Here is a 21,592-nt window from a genome sequence, read left to right as displayed (position 1 = left end):
AAAGATGAAGGACACACCTCCATCCTTTAAAGATACATCCCAAAGTTGCAGAGGAATTTTCTGATTACCTCCCATTGGCCGGAACCTCATAGGGCTGCACTTCATTTCAAGAGAGGCTGAAAACCAAGTCTTTATTCTAGGCCTAGATGAAAGAGCTTTCTATCAATCATGCAGCTGGGCACTATATTAATTTGCCAGGGCTGCCCTAACAGAATACCACAGCCTGGATGGCTTAACCAACAGAAATTGAGTCCTCACAGTTTGGAGGCTGGAAGGCCAAGGTCAAGGTGCTGGCAGGGTTGTTTTCCTCTGAGGGCTCTCTCCTTGACTTGCAGATGGCTGTCTTTTCACGATGTCCTCACGTGGCATTTTCCTCTGTGCACACAAGCCCCTGGTGTATGTCTGTGGATCCTACTCTCCTCTTATAAGGACACTTTACAAGGACCCACCCCAATGGCCTCATTTTATCTTAAGGGCCCTCTCTCCAGATACAGTCACATCCTGAGGTGTTGGGGTCAGGGTTTCAACAGAGGAATTGGGGGAGGGCACAGCTGAGTCTGAGAGAATAACAGGCAGAATCAGATGTTCTGGCCACATGTTCTGCCAGCACCCCTGAGCAGGGAGCCCGACACAGGGCTCGATCCCAGGATCCTGAGACCAGGACCTGAGCCAAAGGCAGACGCCTAACCGACTGAACCACCCAGGCGCCATTTGTTCTGTCTCCTCTTTTAAATCCAAGTTTCCTTGGAACCAAGAGTTAGAACCTAGTGCACGAGCTCACACCAAAAGGCGCTCGGTGCAAATCTGTAGATGATGGTGGTCACTGCCTGAGAAATCCCACAGGAGCAGAGCCTGGGAGCCCGCCCTCCTGCTTCTCCAGCACCTCCCCGTCCCACCACGCTGCACCGATCCCTCCACGCTCTGACAACCAGCACACATTCTGTGGGAACTCCAAGTCATGTGTTTTAGTCTCCGATTTCCCGTATCAGAAATTATGAAGCCCCAAGGCAGTGATTGCTGGCCCTGGTTTCACACAATTCTAAGGTTTCTACAGAGACCCCTGCAGGCATAAACTATTTTAAACCCTTCTATCAAAAGTCACTTGAGTTTTTTTCCAGATCATTTTTCATTGTTTTGTTTGCTGCAGACACTCCACAGAAGGTTTAGGAGGTGAGGATGGATTGCTACAAGGTCAGAGCCAAGATGCCACCGCTCTAGGAAAAATTGAAAAAATCCGTGCGCTAATCTCAGTGGCCCTTCACCAGGGCTGAGACTACAGAACGTGCTAGCAGCCCCAGCTTGGGCAAAGGCAAAACCGGCCCCAGCCTTCGCATGGTATATTTTCTCCACTTTTCTAACCAGCTTGCAAGCTGTCGCCCGTTGAACCAGAGTGCAATTGCACTTGGCAAGACGACAATGAAAATTTTCCCCAAAATATGCTGACAGCCTTGCTCCCAGGACACCTCTCAAATCCACCCCAAGGTTCCGGGCTCCTGTCGTCAGTAGCAGGACTGTTCCCCAAGGGGCTGTGGATTCTGCATGCAGAGCACTGCTTGTATGGCCTGAAACCCAAGCTCTCCCCCTTGCCCATTTCTGCCCTAGCAACGCCCCCTCAAATGCAGCTTTTGGCAGTTCTACAATATAGCTAATTGTTTGCGCTGGACAGTAGTATGTTTAGAGCGTATGCATCTAAACAGACAATTATTTTCTGCTATTTGCTAGTGGCACTGCCTGCCTGGTGACTTCGGCAGATGGAGAAAGGAGCTAATCCGTAGGTTATAAGCAGAAGGGTTATTGATGAAATGTCACCATCTGTTGGTGTCATTAAAATGATATGAGTCATGAAGAGTTGCTTTTGTTTTTTCTCAGAAGAAGGTTAGCTTAGAGTTTAGAGAGAAGTCGCTAGATTGCAGATGGCAGTGTGAGATGGGCCTGGGGGCGGGGAGTGTCAATCCTGGAAGGGGGAGGAGCCTCGATGAACTCGTCAGATCAGCGCGATCAGCCTTCGAAGAAGTGCTGGAATCCTCTGCCTGAATAAAATCACCCATCTGGTATGAGATGAGGTACTTAGTAGGAATGATGCAATGCTTCAACCATCCCATGATTCCTTCCCATTTCTGAGGCATCTACTGGAGTAGGGGGTGGGGAGTTGTTCATTTAGGTTCAATAAGAAAGATCGTATCTGGGAGGGAGCATTAAAATGCACCTGTCTCCTAAATCCTCATTGGCCTCATTACAGAGAGAATTCGTGCGGGCCAGCTGACATCTTGGGAGGCTGGTGATCTCAATGGGGAATGATATTCTCTTCGTCCGCTGTGTCTCCTGGGAGGATGTGGTGTTGTCTCAGAAGAGGAACCAGAGACACAATGCCCAAGCTTCCATCAGGGATGGGACCCCTCAGGATGGAGAAAAGAAAGCAGTGGATGGAACCACATGAATTGCGTAGCGAAGGAATCAGCTTTTGGTCTTGTTGACTTTATTGACTCCCTCCTTGTCAATTTCATTGATTTATTCTGTAACTTTTTTATTATTTATTTTCTTCTCCCTTTGGATTTAATTGGCTCTCCTTTTTCTAGTTTCCTAAAGAGGAAACATAGATTGTTGTTTTTTTCTTTCTTCTTTTCCAACATGGTGCGTAACAAAGGGAGGGAGAGCATGAGAAGTATATTTAATGAGGATCCAGATGACAAAAAAACCCAAAAACTGTGCCAACTTCTTAATTCTGCCTTTTTACCTAATCCTCTTAATTCCCTCATATTTGCTGCTTATAAACTCTTTTAGCCACTGCCAAGGACAGAGAGAAAGAACCTGTGATTACCAACTTTTTTCAGTATGGCTTAAGATTCCTTTTATATATATTTTAGTTTTAACTCTTAGAGAGTGTGGGTGATGGTGTAAACCACTACAGGTCCTTTTGGCGGGACTAGGGTTTAGATTATAAATAAACATAACACCACAGTGTGTCAGGCCTCACACCCAGCCCTGTGTCTGGTTGAGTCCTTTTCTCCTCTCCCACTGGCCTGAGCCTGCCCCCCTCTGCCACCTCATAGGGAGAGGGTGTGCGGGGCCGGGGAGGGGGGTGTCAGTGCGGCTGCTGGAAATAGTGCGCTCTGCTGGAAGCAAGAGCCACGGGGGGCCAGGAGCTTCATGAAGCCTATGAGGGTTATTTATATGGTCTCAAAAGGAAGCATCTGTGGAAAAGTTCCGGTTGATATTTTTAGATCTGATGCTTAATCCTCCTGCTGCACTTTCATTTTTAAACAAGCAGGGAAGGGAGTGATTGATGCTGTCTGCAGTGCTGTTTTGAAGGCTCGGAGGGCCCATCTGACAGGCTAATGGTCAGCCTGCCGGGCCCGGAGCCACCTTCGGTCCCTTCTAGCTCTCGGACTTCAGAAGCCACTGGCTTCAGCAGGGGGCACGTAAAACCCCGGCCGCTTGCTGCCAAGTCCGAAGCTCTGAAGTTCACCCCTGATCCTGAGGCCCTGTGCCTTTGACACCCCACAGGCTCTGTGTCTTCCTCGACTCCCATACTCTGTTTCTCTGCAGATGGGACACATGTTTGTGTAATAAACCTTCGACTGGAATTAAAATGGTTTAAAATTTAACAAGATGGGGCGCCTGGGTGGCACAGCAGTTAAGCATCTGCCTTCAGCTCAGGGCGTGATCCTGAAGTCCTGGGATCGAGCCCCACATCAGGCTCCTCTGCTATGAGCCTGCTTCTTCCTCTGCCACTCCCCCTGCTTGTGTTCCCTCTCTCGCTGGCTGTCTCTATCTCTGTCGAATAAATAAATAAAATCTTTAAAAAAAAAAAAATTTAACAAGATGATTGCATAGGTTAAAAACTCACAACCACACAATCATCCATGAGCTTGACTATTCCAGGGCCAGGGAAGGAAGCTGAGTATTGTTACTGAATTGCTTCTGTGGTTACTTTCCTTTGCCCACTCAAAGTCAATGCTGTAAATACATATACATTTATTTTTTAAAATACAAAATAAAAAGATATATATTTATTTTAATTTTTTTAATTTTAAAAAATCCTCTCCAAGGATTCTCATAATGAATCCTATAGCTTTGTGTTCGAGGAGAAGGGAAGAGAAGGTGGGCATTGGGGTCTTTTGTTCTGCAGATATGGTTTCTCATAAAAAGTCCATGGATCATAGCTGTAGCCCACTCCAGCTGAACGATCCCTTCATTTAAGGGAGAAGCTGAAGTGTGTTCAGGGAGAGAAAAGGAAGTTCCTCTGTCCTCCTGGGTGCACCTGTCTTGTTTGTCCCTAGGATTCAGACATGCAAACCTAAAAATCACATAATGAAGCTGCTGGGGTGACCCAGCGAAACTCCTGACGGGGTCCTGAGCGTCCCCTCCCTGGCTTTGACCACTGTTGTCTTTTTAGTGTGTTTATTCTTTCATCTCTGTTTTTCTACAACAGACCGCAGAGACGGGTGAAGATGAGGAGGACCAGCCTCTCAGCTTGGCCTGGCCTTCCAACCCCCGCAAGCAAGTCACGTTCCTAATTGTTTTCCCCATAGTGTTTCCTCTCTGGATCACCTTACCTGACGTCCGCAAACCAGTGAGTAGACCATTGTGCAGTTGACTTCTTGCGAACAGCACAGTATAGACCAGTATGCGAGGCTGCCTCCAGCTACCGTAAGAGGAAAAGGGGGGTGACTGATGGACACGTGTATGCTTATGCGTGGCTCAGATCTCTCCGGACAGGTGCACAGTAATAGTGATGGTTCGAGTTATCCGATTTATGGACAACAAAACTTAGTAGTGTGGAAACAACAGATATTTTGTTCCGCTTGGGGACCGTGTAGATCAGGAATTCAAATAGGGCATGCCGGGGATGGCGTGTCCCTGCCCCACAACATCTGGGGCCTCTGCTGGGAAGACTGTGAACAGCTGTGGGATGGACTCATCTGGAGGCTTCTTCACTGGGCAGAGATGATTCAAAGACTGGGCTCACCTGTGATGGTCTATGGGCGAGCCTACACGTGGCTTCTCCATGCAACTCGGGCTCCCTCACAGCATGGTGGCCTCCAGAGAGTCAGGCATCATAGATAAGAAATCAGGGCTCCAAGAATGAGTGTCCCAGGGGCACAAGGCAGAAGCTGCATAGTCTTTGGTGACCTAGTCTCAGAAGTCACAGAGGGTCACTTCCACTAGAGTCTAGTGGTCAAAGCAATCATAAGTTTGTCTTGATTAAAGGGGAGGAGACAAAAAAATTACTTAGAATATATCAGTGTCATATAGGGTATGACACCCTTGACGGAAGGAGTGTCAAAGAATTGGCAACCACGTTTTAAAACCACCATAGTGATTGTCTCTGAGAAGAGGAACTGAAGGTTTGAAGCAGGAGGGGAGCCCACATTTTATTTTATTGAGTATTTGTGTACGAGTACATTATTCATTCAACTCAAAAACATTTTAAAGAAATGCATTCATGTAGTATAAATGCCTACCCGTCTGATCTTCTCCATCTTGTATTGTTATCATTACTATAATCAGTATTCTTCTCTCCCGTTAGTATGTACCAGGCGCATTGAACACAGTACCATTTTGTGAGCAGCAAAGTGCAATCTAAATAGAGATCAGATCAAAAGAACATCTCTCCTACTGTTGAACTGGGTTCTTGGGCCAGTGCCCCAAAGGGTAGGGGAACTAATGATAAGAAGTAGCTGTGCTTTTTATTATGGCCCTACCCACATATCTCATTCAACAAAGGTGTGTACCTACTATGCGTCAGTATGGACTATGGACTATGTATTTCCAGTAGGAAACAACTAGCATAGGAATGTGTATACACACACACACACACACACACATACACGTTGTTTATATGTATATTACTTATATATAGTGTTATATATTATTGGCACAAATAGAAAGAAACTTAGGCACAAAGACGTTAACCAACTCCTGCCTGATCACTTCCTCGGGGATGGAGGGGAGATTCACACCCAGGTCTGTGTGACCACACAGCTTGGGCTCCCCCCTCATATTTCCTGATACCAGAAAGTGGAAGTCCAAGAACACCACTTCTGAAAGCAGCATTTACAATAGGGCACATGGTAACCTACAGCGAAATTTAGCCCAAGTCTTAAGAGCCCCGTGGTGATCCCACTTTCCATACTTGAAGAAGACAGAAGAGAAGTCCTGTCCCGCTGGCCTGGCCTATAAATAATCCAGCCTGGTGGAGAGCCATGTCTTGTCACATACAGGCCAGGAAAGGACCGCTCTGTGTAAGGACTCCCAACATTAGAGGTTTCCCAGTAAAGGGGACATGGAACAGGTGTGGCTTACTTAAAGCAACACTTAGGTCTCTTTATTCACGACACAATTGCAGAACATCTGCTCCGCGCAGAGGCCTGGCTTCCTGGAAACCTCCAGCCAAAGAGCTGGAATGTGTTCAGTTTCTTCACAGCTCACGTCACGGTGACATTTCTGAGATGTGCGTGCTCACGTGTGCTCTCGCACACACGCGCTCTCTCGCTCTCCTTCCATTGTTCTGCTGTTCAGACCAGTGCTTTTGCTCTGCCCCAGGGAGGAAAAGCAGAGAGACAGACATGCTTTCCTAAATCCCTGTGGCAGGCCTAGTGTGGTGTGGCCCGGGTGGAGGGGGCTGATGGACTGCTGAGATGGTGTCAGCACACGGCCACTGGAGCGGTCAGGAAAGTGTGCAGGAATGGGAGGAAGATGCCAGTAATCGAGGCCTGGGCTCGCAGCTTGGGCGGGACTCCTAGGGCAAGGGCTGGCAGTGCCAATCGTCTCTGTGATCTGAGCTCACAGGACAAGGACGCCGGTAGGGGAGATCGGAGCTCTGATCCAGCGACTCTTGGACAACACCCAGGACTCCACCATAGCAGTAATTACCCGGATCACGACAGCCGTGCTGGCTGACACTACAGTCCCCGGGGTTAGAGAGCAAGAAGCTGCAGCTGCACGATGCTGTCATCTGTAATACTACGGACTGGTCATTCACTGCGCACAGGCCTCGAGAGCAGCCTCTGGGCCAGGGTAGCCAATGAGGCTTTTGCCCTTCACGCTGCCAACAGCCATCCCCGGGCTGGACCGGATTTTTTTTTTTTCCTACATATGCTGTGTGTCCTCCCAAGCAAAAATGTGACTCTAAGAACATTTGGTTGTTTTAAAATTTCCTCAGCAAAATATTTATTGAGAACCTATTATGTGCCAAGCAGCAAGCTTGTGCCTGGAAAGACAGGTGAAGACACGGAACTCACAAATCCTATCTTTAAGGAGCTCTAAACTTAGTAGAAGACACGAGGCATATAACTATAACACCATATCAGTGACAGGAGCTAGATTCGACCAGGAGTCTGGCTCCATAAACGTTCTCATTCTACCACACTGATGACACTGGTTTCCCCCCCACATAACTCATGGGCTGTGCAACCTTGAGAAAGTCACTTCTCGACGTTGGACCTCACTTTTCCTCCTCTGTGAAGTACAGGGAGGGGAGATCTCTAGATTCCCTGCTGGCCATGACATCTGTGATGAAGGAAAGCATGAAGAGGGAACCCTCGCCACAGCACTGCAAATTTAAAGGGACCAGGCCTCCCAGTTTGCCCGGGGTAGCCCCAGTTTAATCTCAAAGCATGCTGGTTTGACAGATGACCTATATGGCCATTCTTTGCATATACAAAACGCCAAATGAAAGAAACCATGCCAGTTGATACAAAAGCCCATAAGTGGCTTCTCGATCGTGCGTAGCACAGAAGAGTTTCAGCTTTGATCTCGTATCAGTGATCATTTGCTGTGTAACACACCAGCCCAAAACTTAGTGGCTAAAAAAAGGAAGCAATTTTTTAGTCCAGAATTCTTTGAATGGACCATTTGTTCTGGGCTCAGCTGGACAGTTCTGCTCACCTATCTGGCTGAGGGCTTGTTGGCATAGGAGTATGTCAGCAGGAAAAGCTCATCTCGGCCCCACACGGTCCCTGAGCCTTAAGTAGGCTAGCCGGAGCGGACTCACGTGATGGCCAAGTTCCAAGGGCAGCAAGAATGAAAGCAGCTGCAAAGCCTCTTGAGATCTAGTTTGGAATCTGCATGCTGTCACTTCTGCCATATTCTGCTGGTCCAAGAAAGTCATAAGGCCAGCCCAGATTCAAAGGATGGGGAAGCAGACCTCGCCTCTTGTTAAGAAGAACTGGGAAGTGCTGCGGCCATGTTGGCAGTCTACCACAGCCTGCATGCACTACCACAAAGGCCTCCTGAAAAATATCAAGGGAGAAGAAAAAGAGAGGAGAAAATTATTAATTAATAAACATTTGCTCCTCCGGAAGGCCTGGCAGCTCTGTTTCCGCAGTAGTTTTTGAATTACCCATGGAGATGAACGTTCCAAACCCTGACAGTAATTACGAGGAAAACATGATTTTTTAGTATCCATCCAGATTCAGGGTAAACAGTACTCCCACTTGTTTTTATTTCCACTTCATTTATATGCAAATTATATGACAGCGTTTGTTGGATTATACACACTTCCAGCTCAGATTAATTCACTTTTATCGTTTTCTTAAAATAATGGCTTTGGTTTAAAAGCAAAAGAACTAACATACAAACCTTAATGAGGAGCATGTCTTTGGTAAACATGGACAATCATAAAGGAGATAGAGACCCCCGAAGTTATATTCTCTCCTGACTTAGGGTGGGTACTCTTACAAAACAGGAATGTATCTAAACGCATCTAAACGTGACCGTTTGAACTGGGAAGGTGCCTCAGAAGTCAGCTCTGTTTTCACAGCTGATACCAGCCATTGAGTCGTTCACCAAGTGCTTATTGTGTCTGTGTGCGGAGCACAGTTCTAGCAAGAAGGAAGTGACTGAGACCCAGAGAGGTTTAGTGACTTGTCCAAGCGCACCCAGCAAGAAAGAGGCAAAGCCACGACCCTCAGCCAGGTACACCTCTCTGAACTCCAGTTTCCTTGTTTCTTAAAAACCAAAACAAGGGGAACATCATCTATTATCTGAGCACTTATTATGTGCCGGGCACTTTGGTAGACACTTTACGGACCCAAAATCCCCAGACAATTAGATGTTGTTATCCCCCCCCCCCATTTTACAGGTGAAAAAACTGAGGCTTAGAAGATGAAAGGATTTGTCTCAAGTCACATCACTGGTAATCGGTGAGCAGGGATTTCAATACCGATCATATTCATCCAGAGAATGCACTTTTAATCTTTAATAGGATTGTGGGGGGACTGCTTTTAGACATGTATGCCCCCAAACCTTGCATAAAATAGATGCTCAGTGAGTATTTGTCAAGTTTAAACCAGTAAGGATATGGCCAATTTGTGCAACGAGCTAATGTCCAGAAATGTTTTCCAAGCCAAGAGAGTATCACGCTGATGTACTAAAAGCTTCTAATGAGAACATTAGCTGTCAATTATACACGTAAACCATTACATTGGGAACAAAATGGCCGGCACATGGACGCAATTTGCTTTTCGCTAATTAGTAGGAGGTCCATCCCAGCAGATGTTAGGAAGAGCCACCATTACTAACCAAAAATTGACATGTCAGACCTTGGCTTCAGGGGCTATTTCCTTCCTTCCAGTGAGACTGGTAACGAAATAATTGCACAAGTCCGACTGGGCAGCATGTCTGGAATGAGACCATAGAGTCCAAATTAGGGGAGTCATTCAGAAAAAAACGAAAGAAGAAGGAATTACCTGGGTTGTGAGATTGGAAAGGATAAGGTAGTTGGACAGTTGGGAGACATTCAGCTGACCTGCCGATGCATAAAGGGTTGATGCTTCCCAATCAGGGACAATGTGGGAGGTGGGATGAGGCAGATGGCCATTCAGCTGGAATGCTAGCCTCTGTCTCCCCGATACTCCTTATATCTTCTGACATTCGGAGCACAGGCTAGTATTACAATGATCATCATTATGTCTATAGCTGGGCATATTTTGAGCCTTGTTGGCCCTGTTTTCTCTAAGAACAAATCGGTATGACCTAAATATTGGCATACATGCTGGATAGTCAGACAGACCTAGGTTTGAATTTCAGGTCTAGTTCAAGACTTGGGTACAGAGTAGGTACCCGGCCTTTACCTACCCCTAGTTTATGATGAAGACCTGGAAACTCACAAATAAAAATTATCTTTTAATTTCTTTTCACTGAGTCCCTAATACAATACTAGGTACACATAGATGTCCACTAATTACTAATTGGCCTCTTGATCAAGAATCACAAGCATCATTGAGAGAGGTTTTCATTAGCATGTTGATGTGAACTTGGTTCCTTTACATCCTTAGTCTGACTCCTTAGTTTCGACCTTTGGATTAGGAATGTTCTATGGTTCAGGGATGATGTTTTTCAGATGAGAAATATGTTCAAATAATTGGATTCTGACTTGTCACATCACATCAATGCACAGACGTGCAAAGGCATAATAAATTAAAGAATAATTATATATTTAATAAATGATCTAAGCTGCAGAATGAGCAACCTATGAAATGAGGACTCTCCCAAGATCTCCAGCACATACACCGTACCATAAAGTAGGGAGATGGTACTCCATTCCCTCCCTCCCAGGTTGCTCAGAATCAAGTTCACGGCCTGCTGGCTGCTCCAATCTCATGTGCGGCCCCACATCACAAGAAAGGCCTTTTCCTTCCCTGCGACAGAGCCTGGCCATAGGAGATGAAACTCTCCTCCCTCTTAGGGTCCTGAAACAGTGACTTGTGACCAGAGGAAAAGAATGGGGACTCCAATTAGCTAAACCCATGTCTGGGAAACTTGCTTTCTTAGCTCTGGCGATTCCAAGACCTGGGGAATCTGGTCTCCAAAATCCAGCTGAATCCTCAGCTTTAAAGGAATTCGCCCTCAGAAGTGAATGTCTCAACATACACTTCGAAAAATGGATTACTTTTTTTCCCCCCACAACTGACTAAAGTGCTCAGGCCCCCAGGAGGGTCCTGAGTCTTTAGTCAAAATTCTTTTCCTCCTTCTCACTGTGGCCTGATGTCTCCCCCGATTTAATCAAGCCCACGGGTCTTGCAAACACTGCAGCTAACAAATAGCCCCAAAAAGACAGCACTCTCTAATTTAACAGAACGGTACGTGCGATCATAAAAATATATATTGAAAACTCAAAATTAGTAAAGAGAATGTACGCCTGGTTTGGGGCGATAGAGACTGTGTTCGTTATTATTACAGATATTCAAAAGATGACTAGTTACGAGTTTGCACCTCTTAATGAAGCTCTCAAAAGCCATGACAAAAAGCATTCTGTGTGGGGCGCCTGGGTGGCGCAGTCGTTAAGCGTCTGCCTTCGGCTTAGGGCGTGATCCCAGCATTCTGGGATCGAGCCCCGCATCAGGCTCCTCCAATGGGAGCCTGCTTCTTCCTCTCCCACTCCCCCTGCCTGTGTTCCCTCTCTCGCTGGCTGTCTCTCTCTGTCAAATAAATAAATAAAATCTTTAAAAAAAAAAAAAAAGCATTCTGTGTGACCGCCCAAGGTCGACTTTTTAGACAATTGAGATAGCTTTCATCCGAGTCAACTCCAGGATTCACTTCTCTGGACAAAATTGGATGGCATTATCAAAGCAAAAAATGAGATTGTTTCTCATAGTGGAAGCTTTGAGATAAAAAGTGTTTGGTAGTAATAGGTGAGAGGCTGAGGGCATTCCGCTGAGCATGTTTTAAAGAGCCCCAATTTTGCAAAAAAAAAAAAAAAAAAAAAGCTATCAACAAAACACCACTACAATCCACTGCAAGCCTGGTCCCTCTGTAGTGAGGTCGGGTAAGAAACACTACATTCTGAGTGTCTGATTTTGGCTAACATTTGAAAGAAACTAAAAGTGTTCACACTGAGCGCTGAGTAATGCATAGAATTGGTGCATCATTGCATTGCACACCTGACACTAATCTGACACTGTTCATTATAGTTGGATTTTAAAAATAGAAAGTGTCGGGGTGCCTGGGTGGCACAGCGGTTGAGCGTCTGCCTTCGGCTCAGGGCGTGATCCGGGCATTCTGGGATCGAGCCCCACGTCAGGCTCCTCCGCTATGAGCCTGCTTCTTCCTCTCCCACTCCCCCTGCTTGTGTTCCCTCTCTCGCTGGCTGTCTCTATGTCTGTCAAGTAAATAAATAAATATTTAAAAAAAAAAATAGAAAGTGTTCACACTGTAAGCCTGAGATTGCACAAAGGCCAGTGCTCAAAGAAGAAATAGACATTATTATGTCAGGGGGGAGAACAGGAAAGAAAACTGTCCCAAGATCATCTACTCTGCCCCCCCTCTGTAGGAAGCAGTGCACTAGGCCTCTGTCTACTCTATTCTACAAGAGTGGGTCAAATGTCCTGAAGGGCAGCTGTCCTATAGAAACTATAGAAACTATGGTGATGGCTTCTTCCGTGTGGCCTCTCCCAGTGATTTGTGGGAGAGTAAGAGGAACCTGTTTTGGAACCTACTGATCCTTCTTGTTAAAAGCAATTAATCACCTACGTTTTCTGGCCAGTGGACTGCTAGGATGCATGGGGTGAAGCAACAGAAACTGTTTCTGATGAACTTGAGCAGAAGGGAATAGGAGAAGGAGGAAGGCTATGGGGTGGTCAAGAGATTGAGGGCCAGGCTGAGAAACCAGGTGTCGTGGGAAGGGCAGGGGGCATCCAAGCAGCCAGCAGCAGGAACAGACATTCTCTTCAAGAGACTTCCATCTCAGGAACTAGCTTGGTGATGATTTGGCTCCAACCAACATTCCCAAGAGAGAATCTTCTGCCCTGGCTTGAATGCGGGTAGGCAGGGCCTTGCAATTGCTGAGCCTACAAAGATGGAAGGCAATGGGGAGGAGTAGCAGCATTGGTGGATTTAGCTTGGGTCTCTCAGGTCCACCTCATGGATGGCGCTGACGCTCTCGTCTCTTCCTGGTTCTCTTTCAGTCGTCAAGAAAGTTTTTTCCCATCACGTTCTTTGGCTCCATCACCTGGATCGCTGTATTCTCTTACTTGATGGTCTGGTGGGCACACCAGGTAAGACCTTGAGAGGAACACCCATCTGCCTGGTTCTGCTCATGGTTGCCAAAGGGTTCGTTGATGTGTCTGCTTTGGGAAAAAGTCAGAATAATATTGTGTCCGAAAAGACAAGGTACATATTCCAGGACTAAAGGATGTTACCCCCACTGAACTTCCCCATGCCTCCTGGCCTTTTCCTGTGGCAGGGAGTCCAGTCAGCATAACTCTGGACATCCGTGTAGAGGAGGTCACCCCAACACTTCTTGCCCTCTGTAGCCTGAATCCAAGCCTCCCCTGCTCTAGGAGGAATGTCGAGGTTTTACCCACTCCAGGAGTGGGCAGCCACTCACCGCAAGCTCTCGCCAGCCTTTCACATTGGCTCGAGGAAGAGAAGTGGAGACAAAGTAGTCCCCTTCCTTGAACCTCAGTTTGCTGTAATGATGATGTATTTTACTTTTAACTCAGTGCCAGTCCTAGTGGCTGTCACAAGAATAAACTCCCAGGAATTATTTGTTGTAACACATGGATGAAAGAATGAAATGCAAACATTTCACGTTCTCATAGATAATAGCGGTAACCATTACTGGTTGATTGCTAGGATAACTCACATCACTTTGTCCTCTTGACAGTCACCCTGTACGGAGGCACAAAGCCCATGAAGGAGGTGCTATTATTATCCACAGTTACAGAAAAAAAGAGTTAGACTTTGAGCTAATAATAAAATTGCTCAGGATTATATAGGTTTAAATATCAGAACTGAGATCGTAACCCAAGTCTCTGAAACTCTGGAACCTGTGTTTTTATCCTCTATTATCAACAGTCCTAAAATACACATCATATACATCTGAAAAAGCACTTCTACCAGGATAGATATAGATACAGATCTTATAAGATAGATATATACCTTAAGCTCAATAATAGAAAGGCAAGGGGCACCAGACCGGCTCATGGGCAGAGCATGCAACTCATCATCTCAGGGTCATGAGTTCAAGGCCCACTTTGGGCCCATCCTAATGTTTAAGATGGATAAAAGATTTGAATAGATAGTTCACCAAAGATATGCAAATAGATAATAAGCACAAGAAAAGAAGCTCAGCATCATTATTCACTAGAGAAATGCAAATCAACACCACAATGAGATGCCACTTGACTCTCACTTAGCATGGATATAATAACAAGCATTGGGGAGGATGTAGAGAAATTGGAACTTTTATTTATTGATGGTAAGAATATAAAGTAACGCAGCCACTTTAGAAAACAGTTTGGCAGGCCACAAAATGTTAAGCACAGAGTTACCATATGATCCAGTGATTCCGCTACCTGTATACCCAAGAGAAATGAAAACATCCACACAAAAATTTATATACACATGTTCACGGGGGTATTATTCGTAATCGCCAAATGTTCATCAGCCAATGAGTGGATACACAAAATGTGGTCTATCCATACAATAGAATACTATTCCACAATAAAAAGGAACAAGGTATTGGTACGCGCTACATGTGAATGGACCTTTAAAATATTATGCTAAATGAAAAAGACAGTCACAAACAATCACATGCTGGAATGATTCCATTGATATGAAATGTGAAAAATAGGCAAATCTGTAGAGACAGAAAGTTAATGGTTGCCTAGGGTTGGGGAGGTTGGAGGGAATGGGGAACGACTGCGAAAGGGTACAGGGTTTTTTCCTGGGACAATAAAAAAGCTCTAAATTTAAATTAAAGCTCTAAAATTAAATTAGCTCTATAAGTCTATAAATATGCTAAAATATTGAATTATATATACGGTTTAAGTAAGTGCATTTTATGGTATGTAAATTCTATGTCGAGAGAGAGTTGTTTAAAAATAAACATAAGGGGCTCCTGGGTGGCTCAGCTGGCTAAGCGTCCAACCCTTGATTGCAGCTCCGGTCACAATCTCAGGGTTGTGAGATGGAGCCCCGTGTCAGGCTCTGCACTGGGTGTGGAGCCTGCTTGAGATTCTCCCTCTCCCTCTGCGCCTCCCCTCCACTGCCCCACTTGCATACACAGCTCTTTCTGTCTCTCTGAAGAAATAAACATGAGATACCACTTCACAACCACTAGGACGCCTATATTCAAAAAACCCAGACATGTTGATGAGGATGTAGAGAAACAGGACTGCATACATTTACCAAAACTCCTAGAACGATACACTTTTTTAAAGGGTGAGTTTTACTGGATATAAAATTATACTTTGCTGTATGTAAATCACACCGTAATTTTTTTAAAGAAAAAGAACATATAACATCGTTGAAAAAATCCACTGGAAATGTCAGTTAGTATAGCCAGTATTATTCTTACAAGGTACTTTATGTTATTCCTATCCTATTATTTTATGATGTTTGACTTCAGATTATTCTTCCTGGATATTAACAAACAATTGCTGACCCACTGAAGAAGCTCTGCTTGCCCCAAAGTCATGATTTTCCACAGTCATTTGCTATCAATACCACCCAGAAATCATTGCAGAAGATAAGCTGCTTCTCAGCCTCCAGGTTTCCAGGACTGTTTGCCATTTATAACATGTAATGATTTTTCTTTTTTTTTTTTTAAGATTTTATTTATTTATTTGACAGAAATAGAGACAGCCAGCGAGGGAGGGAACACAAGCAGGGGGAGTGGGACAGGAAGAAGCAGGCTCATAGCGGAAGAGCCTGATGTGGGGCTCGATCCCATAACGCCGGGATCACGCCCTGAGCCGAAGGCAGACGCTTAACCGCTGTGCCACCCAGGCGCCCCATGTAATGATTTTTCTTAATAATTATTTTTATTCTTAAAAAAATAATTTCTATTCTTTTTAATTCTTTCATGTACTGATAAAAAAAAAGTGGTGGATTTTTTTTTTCCTCACTTGTTTTCTAGTGATTTCTCTTTAGCCATTCTAGAAAACATCATCCTCTACACTTTCATATTTTTCTGTCCTTTTTAATGATTATCTTAATTCCATACTCTTACTTCCTTTTCATTCTCTTGTAGAAAAATTCAAACGTAGGGGCGCGTGGGTGGCTCAGTCGTTCAGCGTCTGCCTTCAGCTCAGGGCGTGATCCCAGCGTTCTGGGATCGAGCCCCGCATCAGGCTCCTCCGCTGGGAGCCTGCTTCTTCCTCTCCCACTCCCCCTGCTTGTGTTCCCTCTCTCACTGGCTGTCTCTCTCTCTCTCTCAAATGAATAAATAAAATCTTAAAAAAAAAAAAGAAAAAAGAAAAATTCAAACGCAATGCCTAGAACAATAATAATTACCAAAAAGCCCGGGAATATAAAGTGCATAAAGAGAAACCTTACTTTCTAGTAATGAATGAGAAGCTTCCTTTTCTCTTCTATAGAAATGCTCTTCTAAGACATCCAGACAGCTGATCAAAATAGCAGTTTACGTTCTAAGAAGTCTAGCTCTAATTCTGCTTCTTATACTTTTGAGCTATAAAAGCCAGAAAGATAACAAATGTACCATTTAGTGCTCAACCGTTTTGTTATCCACAGTCTTACCAACAATAAATGCTATTTAATATCATTATTTAGCTACTGTTTGGCCAAAAATAAATGCCCTTTCCATAAAATGCTTTATGCATACTTTCCTTTAGTTTTTGTTACCTTTTATTGTTTTTGCATCATGAAATTAGTAAATTTCTTGGGTGATGAGAACATATGGTTAAAATCCATCCTGCATCGAATAGGAGCAGTTAACTCTAAGAGTCCGATACAACCTTGTGTCTCATTTCGCAATATGACATTTTTACAGTTCCTCCTTAAGCCAAGGCATGGAACTGCATCCTGCGATATTCGGAGCGGCACTGAATTTGGATTCTGAGTGGCCCCATCATCTACTTGCATTAGAAAACAAAGGAATTCCCCCCAAGAGAGGCTGACATCCTTTCTAGCTCTAACTTCTCTGATGCTGCCGATTTGATCAGCACTGTCCCATCCCTGTGCCTATCATCTTGCCGCTAACTCACCAAAAGCCAAATGCAGTGAAATGTTCTTCAAATGAGCTTAGGAAGACTCGTTCTCAATCAGCAGCAGTGTTTCTAGGAGCCGTACAAATTCACCAGGAGTTGGAGGCACAACAGAGAGTCGTCATCCTGGTGATGCCCCGCGTTAGAGGCTGACGCCTACTAAACCAGCTTCGGGCTCCGCTGCCAGCCCAGTGGCTGCCGTCTGCTAAGTTGGAGTGAGAAAGGAGTAGGGTCTGAGTTGGCACAGCTGATATTTATTGAATATTTATACCTGACACCGTGCTATTTGCTGTCTCATCATCACATATAATCATCACAACAGCTCTGAGAGTGGATATTATTATCCCCATTCTACAAATGAGGAAAACTGAGGCTCGGGGAAGTTGGCCACCATGTACTGGGAGTGGCAGGCTCAGATTGGCACCCAGGTCCCCCTGGATCCGAGCCATCCCTCTTAACACCACCACCAAACCACCCCTCTTCATTTTCTGCTTTTTTTTTTTTTCTGTCTATAGAGCCATTCAAACTCTAAATATAAGTGTTGTTTTAGAATAGTTGCTGCTGTGGAACTCCCTCGAAGAATCAGCCTATTTATCGGGGATGACAGTCATTCAGTCAGCATCTTCAGAGTCTCTGAAAATGTTTCATTCAAAGCTAACCCAAAAAATAGGTCATCAAGGAGAATAGGGCACTCCTATGCAGAACCCTTATTTAATTTTTTCTAGGAGAATCGGTGAAAAACATGCTAGTAAAATCACCTAAGTATGTAGATTGACTGATTTATTCAGCAAATAGGTATATTTGCTATACCTATTAATAATAAATAATAATAAACCGGGCTATATTCTGTGTATCAGGTAGACTACAGTGATCCAAGCAGGGATTCTGCTCACATGGACTTCCTTCCTTTCTTTTTTTTTTTTTTTTTTTAAGATTTCATTTGTTTATTTGAGGGGGGAGGGGAGGGAAGAGGCAGAGGGAGATGGAGAAGCAGACTCCCCACTGAGCAGGAAGAGCATCGGATCCCAGGACCCCGGGATCATGGCCTGAGCCAAAGGCAGATGCTTAACCGACTGAACCACCCAGGCGCCCCCACGGACTTCCTTTCTGATGGGGAACAGTGAATCTTTGCTCCATGAGGACAGCATAAGCTGGTTTAGCCAGCCAGGCTCTAGAGCAGACGTGACCATCAACACAAAAATAGCTCCCAACTATGCTTTTAAGTCAGTGGAAACAGAGCTATTACTTATAAATCACAAAAGGTATTTAGACATGAGTTTATTCTATTCCCTAAAGTCCTTTATTCTTTTTTTTTTTAAAGATTTTATTTATTTTTTTGACAGAGAGAGACAGCCAGCGAGAGAGGAAACACAGGCAGGGGGAGTGGGAGAGGAAGAAGCAGGCTCCCAGCGGAGGAGCCTGATGTGGGGCTCGATCCCAGAACGCCGGGATCACGCCCTGAGCCGAAGGCAGACGCTTAACGACTGAGCCACCCAGGCGCCCCTAAAATCCCTTATTCTTACATGCTACTCTGGCCCTTTGAATTTTTTTCTAAAAATGATGAATGTCATCAAGTAGACTGTTGAAAACCAAATTGAAAGCATTATCTTGAAAGTTTTCAGAACTGCAGTTTGCCAACTCCAGAAAATACATAAAGCTTTTACAAGTCCCAAGAAGACTCTTTTAAAAAGTTGCTCAAGAGAATGGAGAGCCTCCATCTGCAGCTAGACCAACTGTCAAAATAGACTTCATCAGAGTTAAAGGGCAAAGACCAAAATAAAACATAATAACCATCCCCCATTGCTTTTCAGTAATGTTTTCCATTTGCGAAGGGCTTTTCTGCAAATGATCTTTTTAGTCCTCCCAGCCACCTTTTAAGGGTATTATCATCCCCACTTTAAGGATAAGAAAGCAAGGATCAAAGACTTTACACAATTGGTTAACTGAACAGTAGGTCAAGTTCTTAATAAATGCCAGAGCCAGACCTTGGACTTGTGATTCCCTAACTGCTGGTTTCTCCACAGCTGCCGTGCTGATTTACAGTCATGTATTACCAAACCCCAAAACCCCCCGAATCAGTTTCCTATGGAAACAGTAGCCTAAAAGTCTTTAAGAGTGGGTTACAGACACTAGGAGATGGCAGAGAAAAAATGGGAACACTAGGTGTCCATCCTTAACCTGCCATTGTTAATCGAGAGGCAAAGCCGCAACAGGATTTGGTTCCATTGTCAGGCACTGGCCGCTGGAGCCAATGGCCAGTTGGCTTTTAAAACTCCCTTCTGGGGGTGCCTGGGTGGCACAGCGGTTAAGCGTCTGCCTTCGGCTCAGGGCGTGATCCCGGCGTTCTGGGATCGAGCCCCACATCAGGCTCTTCCGCTATGAGCCTGCTTCTTCCTCTCCCAGTCCCCCTGCTTGTGTTCCCTCTCTCGCTGGCTGTTTCTATCTCTGTCAAATAAATAAATAAATAAATAAAATCTTTAAAAAAAAAAAAAAAACTCCCTTCTGCCTCCTTGCTCAGTCTTAACAGACATCCTATAGAAACTGCATTCAAGCCCCTATAGCTCTTTCCTGAGACTCTTGTGAACATTCCCGATCTCTTGGGTCTGAATATGATTAACGTATGAACTCCTCCACGGCAGTGACTATGGCTAACTCTTATCATCTCAGCCCCCCCAGAGTGGAGGGATTATTTTAAAGGGGGTTGTGGGGCACCTGGGTGGCACAGTCAGTTCAGCATCTGACTCTTGGTTTCTTTTGGCTCGGGTCGTGATCTCAGGGTTGTGAGATCGAGCCCCGCGTCAGGCTCCATGCTCAGTGGGGAGTCTGCTTGCGATTCTCTCTCCCTCTCCCTGTCCTTCCCACTTATGCACGTGCTCTCACGTTCTCTCTCTCTCTCAAATAAATAAATAAATCTTTTTTTAAAGAAAGGGAGTTGCATGAAAATGTTTATGTTGGTTTTGTGACTTCAAACACTCATATGTGTCCCTGTCATTACTTTTAGGTTGGAGAGACAATTGGCATTAGTGAAGAGATTATGGGTCTGACCATCTTGGCTGCTGGGACCTCCATCCCTGATCTTATCACCAGTGTCATAGTGGCCCGGAAGGGGCTCGGGGACATGGCTGTGTCCAGCTCTGTTGGAAGCAACATATTTGACATCACTGTAGGGTGAGTAGAGACAGTTCCGTGAAGGTGCACACGTCAGTTCTATCACTGTCTTTGTCTTCTGAGAGGCTGCGAAGACACGACCAGGATCTCTGAGTCCAAAATTAACCGGTATCAATAGAAAGTAAACACTGGGAGTACCAGTCAATTTCACTGACTCCATTTTTCATTTCCAGAGAACTTAAGGAAGAATAATAAGTTATCCCTAGATAGGCAGAAACGCATGCCTGCACACGGAGTGACTATTGTAGAAAAAACTTTAAGAATTTTGCTTATATAATGGCATGGGCTACACATTAAGAATATTCAGTATTCAGGTATGATGGAGATGCTGTATAGTTTTCCTGTATTTTTTCCATATTCTAATTCTAATTAAAGTCCCCACCAGCCTCGGGTGAGATTTTGGATCATAAAACAGATTGGAACAAACATAGGCCCAGCAAAAATATCCCATCTCCTTCCTTGGAAAGGGCTGGCAGGTTTGGTGTCATTTACGTATGCTGGTAAAGATATTCTAGGCTTTTTGAAAGTCAGAAGATGAGATCTATTCTTACAGTGAAGCAAACTGGAGTTCTCAATATGAATAATCTCTAAAGTGGATCAGACTGGGGTGGGATGCCATTGTTTCTGTCATTTCATTTAACTTGCCAGAAGTAAAAGTAGTCTGGTAAAGAACCCTGAATGAGAACCCCTGAGAAAGTAAGACATGGGATGTGATCCTTCTGTTCCCAGAACTGAGCTCTTGACACTTGAATTTAGAAACTCACTAAAATGGATCTACTTTCGCATCGAACATCTTGAATGTTATTCTCTCTTATACCTTCGCATTACCTGTGTTTTCTCATTCAGTGTCTGCTTTGTGGAGATTTTTTTTTTTTAAAGATTTTATTTATTTATTTGACAGAGATAGAGACAGCCAGCGAGAGAGGGAACACAAGCAGGGGGAGTGGGAGAGGAAGAAGCAGGCTCATAGCGGAGGAGCCTGATGTGGGGCTCGATCCCACAACGCTGGGATCACGCCCTGAGCCAAAGGCAGACGCTTAACCGCTGTGCCACCCAGGCGCCCCTGCTTTGTGGAGATTTTTATCCATTTAAGCCACACAACGATCCTATGACATATGTGTTATGATCCCCATTTTTCAGATAAGGAAACTGAAGGGCGCAGAGTTCACAAAACTAGGAAATGAGCTAGCTGGGGTTTGGCCAGAGTCTGCGCTCTCCACCACAACACTGCATAAAACCCTGCCCTGAGCTCCCACCGTCTTAACCACCTTTGAATTCCAAAGGTTCCGTCTCCTGCCATATTTCCTTCCTTCGCAGGCCCCTCTCACTCAACACTCCTCCCTGCTTTTCTGTCTGGAAAACTCCAACTTCCACTACCACTGTCAAAGCCCAGCTTCCCTGATGCCCTTGGGCCTGACCGGGGGCTCTTGCTCCTGGGTCCTCGCTGCAGATCATTCTCTTTTTTTTTTTTT

At 44.9% G+C, this 21,592-nt stretch overlaps 1 protein-coding gene across 1 annotated transcript in view; it reads left to right on the top strand.

Moving 5' to 3' along the window:
• SLC24A2 (solute carrier family 24 member 2) overlaps window positions 1-21,592 on the top strand; it is a 44,049-nt gene that overhangs the window by 17,300 nt on the left and 5,157 nt on the right. The window contains exons 3-5 of the mRNA XM_040631469.1: window positions 4,433-4,573; window positions 12,909-12,998; window positions 19,954-20,120. Coding sequence (XP_040487403.1) covers window positions 4,433-4,573; window positions 12,909-12,998; window positions 19,954-20,120 — 398 coding nt within the window. The remainder of the gene's footprint in view (window positions 1-4,432; window positions 4,574-12,908; window positions 12,999-19,953; window positions 20,121-21,592) is intronic.

Source organism: Ursus maritimus, unplaced genomic scaffold (genome assembly GCF_017311325.1).
Source record: "Ursus maritimus isolate PB19 unplaced genomic scaffold, ASM1731132v1 scaffold_17, whole genome shotgun sequence".
Classification (NCBI taxonomy): domain Eukaryota; kingdom Metazoa; phylum Chordata; class Mammalia; order Carnivora; family Ursidae; genus Ursus; species Ursus maritimus.
This window is presented reverse-complemented; position numbering and strand designations above follow the sequence as displayed.